This window comes from Triticum urartu, chromosome 7, assembly GCF_003073215.2.
Source record: "Triticum urartu cultivar G1812 chromosome 7, Tu2.1, whole genome shotgun sequence".
In the NCBI taxonomy this organism is placed as follows: domain Eukaryota; kingdom Viridiplantae; phylum Streptophyta; class Magnoliopsida; order Poales; family Poaceae; genus Triticum; species Triticum urartu.
In genome coordinates this window covers 69370081-69373535 of record NC_053028.1, presented here as the reverse complement: position 1 = coordinate 69373535, position 3455 = coordinate 69370081, and the positions used below count along the sequence as shown (strand labels likewise).

Here is a 3455-nt window from a genome sequence, read left to right as displayed (position 1 = left end):
TGAGTAAGCATCATTAACCATCCAACAAACATAAGTCGTTAATCTACTGCACCGGAAAGATTATTGGCTCTCCATTTTTTGTCACCACGGCTCCATGACAGGATGTGTATAGAGCCGGTAGAACTTAGCCTCACGCCACGAGGACATCCGTAGAAAGGATACTTAACCTTGACATTAAAAACACATAATAATCTACATGCAAAACAATCATCCGGAGTTCCTCGGCTCCATATTCAGAATAGTCATGGACATGAGGGCACCAACATGACACATAGAACATGAGGTGGTGATCAATTTCTCCGCTTTTCTCTCTTTTCTCCCATGGTGGTTAAGGTCCCCCTCGCAATACAATACAACTTGTATGCTTTGATGCGCATGAAACTAGAGTTTATTTTTATGAAACATGATATATATATGAGAACATTGTTTTTAGTAAAGCATGAAAGGAGAGCTTTTTTATCGAGCACAGAAAAACATGACTTTTTTTCTAGAAGCATAGCATTTTCTAACCATTTTAGACAAAGCATATTTTAGCTTTTTTTAGCTTATAGTATTTTTTGAGAAACTTTTTAGCTTGTTGTATAAGCTGAGAAACATAGCAGTTTTTTTGTTTTGTTTTTTGAGTCTACAACAGCAGTTTGTTGTGGACAAGAGACGTGCGGATCTAACTTACGCGGCCCAAGGAGCATACTTTTTCGGCCCCGGCCCGCAAGCCCACCTACGGCGACGGCGTGTCAGCCAGCTTGAAATACTCTGCCTTGGCGCCCGAACGTAACCGCCACAACCAACAGCTTCCTTTCGCTTCTCATCTTCTCTTCCTCGCCGGAGCCCCAAGAAACCCATCCTCACCATCTCTCCACCGCGCAGCGCCGACCGCCTCTGCTCTCCAGCGGCGCCCGCGGCAGATGGAGCATCTCCAGGACGGCCACTACGTGCGGCTGCGGAGCCGCGTGCACGGCACGTACCTGCACGCCGATGAGGACGGGCATGGCGTCTCCCTCCACCACCGCCGGGATTCCATGAACGCGGCTTGGGCGGTGCACTTGTACCACCAGGGCAATGCCGACGCCCTGGCCCAGCACATGCTTCTCTACAGCGCTGCCTACGGCCGCTACCTCGTCGCCACGAACGCGCCGGCGCCGCTGGGCCACCGCGGGCGCTGCGTCGAGCAGCGCAACTACGATGATCAAGAGGAGGAGGCCATCAGGTGGGAGCCCGTCGCCGTCGGGGCCGACTCCGGGAACGACGTCCTGCTCCGCAACGTCGCCGGCCGCCACCTCCGCAACGGCGCCTGGCGCTACCTCCGCGCCAACGGCAGGTACATCCACACCGGCGCCAGCGTCGACGCCTTCGACAACTTCAGCAGGAAGATGCACTGGGTGGTGGAGCCCATCCCCTTCAGGGCCGCCATGCCTCTCCTTCGACCTCCGACTAGGGTCAGGGTGAGTCCGCCATGCCCGCTCCTTGATTCTTGTCGAATTTGCGCGACTTGGGTTCTTGAACGCATCGGAATTTGACCGCAAAGATTGCAAATCGTGTTAATTCCATTCGCCTTGGAGCAATTCGTGGCGAATTTGCGCTTCGTGTTTGATTTGATCTCCTGGCATCATGATGTTTCTTTGCGACTCAACTGCAGCTTCCCTTCACCCGAAGAGTCATCACCGTGTTGCCGATGCCGTCGCGGGTGATCGTATACGTGCGGGCGGGCGCCGACGGGAGCCGCATCGCCCGCGGCGCCTTCGTGTTCGAGGGGAAGTCCGTGTTCGACCTGAGGAAAACGCTGATCCGCCGCCTGGAGGCCACCATGGGCGTCTCCGACGTCGCCATGTGCGTCGAAGCCGGTACTTTCGGGCGGCCTACCCCACTCGTCGTCGACCTGCCCCGCAGCCGCCAGAACCTCCACATCCTCGTCTTCCCCGTCCGGACGCCAGGTGAACCCTACTGATCACCCTTTGCAAGATGTTGCCATGATCTTTTGGGTTCTATTTTAATGGAGTACTGTCTTGCCTCAGTGTTGGAAAACAGTGTTACAGTCTGAAAAACAGTTCACTGAAGCTTAGCTGGTCTTCTTCAGTTAGGACTTTGCAATTGCTTGAACTGTTGTATTTGCACTGTGTCTGTTGGATTAATCTGCTCCATGTGTAGTCTGAAGCTTAGCTGGTTGCTAGATGTTCACACTCTAGGAACTTGAAAGAAAATTGTAATTCAGAAAGAAAACTGTAATCAGTTCAGTCATATCATATGAGTTGAGCTTCACATAGAAAATACTGATTTCTATATGATTTAGCCAATTGTGAATTCAGAAAAAAAATTCAGGCTGTATCCCACAACACTACATGGAAACTAGTTTCTACAATCTTTTCAGGTTTTGTACATCAACTGTCTTCTTGATCTTGTTATTGACTCTGTTTTAGCAATATGATGATCTTACCTCCTCACCGTTCCTTGTAAATTCTATTTCAGCCCACGCGGGGGTGCGGTACCCGGATGTCGATGCAGTGTAGAGAAAGACCAGAGCAGGACTCCTGACCGTCGCTTCACAGTTCACTTGTTCAGAGTTTCACCGTCTCAAAACTTTTTGCAGTGAGATAGGGGTTTGGCAAAACCCGTTCTCCTGACAATGTAGGAAACCTATTTGCTGTTCTCAAATTCAGATATTAAGTGCTTGAACAACGATGGGGTGGCATTAGTCTGTAGTGGTTGCAGTCTTATTCCGGCCACTTACGATGTGGTGATAGCGGAGCATGTTTCCAGCAGCGTTGCGTTTCTCTTTGATGAATCATCTAGTGTTGCCACTTGCCACTTAAAGCTTCAGTCCAAACTATAGCAGAGAATGAATTTGTGTTTACACATTCAGAGTGAGTTCAACCAAGGACGGCTTCCCTGTCTTGGTTATGTGCACGTTTTTTGCAGGCCGAAGCCTGAGAATGGTTTTTTTTAGCAAATTTTTAGGGGGGAACTCAGAATAGTTTCTTTTAGCAACTTCTGAATAGTTTGCAGTACAGTATGTGGCCTACTGCTACTTTTTTGAGATAAACAGCGTAGCTTTATTAGATATCAAGGTTCAGAGGAATACATAAATGATCTGGAGGCGCTAGGAGCCACAAATGACGCCCAACACCGAGGGTTGATGCCATTTTAGCTAACCTGTGCGGCTCTCCATTACTTGGCCGACTCCATAATTCTTGGCCGACTCGATCTCCCTTATGGCTCTCAGACAGTCAGAAGAAATTTGAAGCTTTTCAAGTTGGAGATCTTGGCCCAGTGCTAATGCTTCTCTGCAGGCATAAGCTTCCAAGGTTTAAGGTTGGGTGATCCCTTCAAATACTACTGCAGAAGCACCACGGAAACACCCCTGATCATCTCGGCACACCACCCCAACAGCCCCCTTGTTGGCAGATTTTGCAACAGCTGCATCAGCATTCAGTTTCATGTGAGACTATACCTGGCCATGG

The 3455-nt window shown here is 49.7% G+C and overlaps 1 protein-coding gene across 1 annotated transcript; it reads left to right on the top strand.

Annotated features, from left to right (window-relative positions):
* Positions 1 to 840: 840 nt before the first annotated feature.
* Positions 841 to 2719, top strand: LOC125525653. The gene is made up of 3 exons (XM_048690654.1): positions 841 to 1442; positions 1637 to 1931; positions 2464 to 2719. Exons 1-3 carry the CDS (start codon positions 906 to 908, stop codon positions 2502 to 2504), a joined length of 873 nt encoding a protein of 290 aa, XP_048546611.1. The 5' UTR covers positions 841 to 905; the 3' UTR covers positions 2505 to 2719.
* Positions 2720 to 3455: the final 736 nt, after the last annotated feature.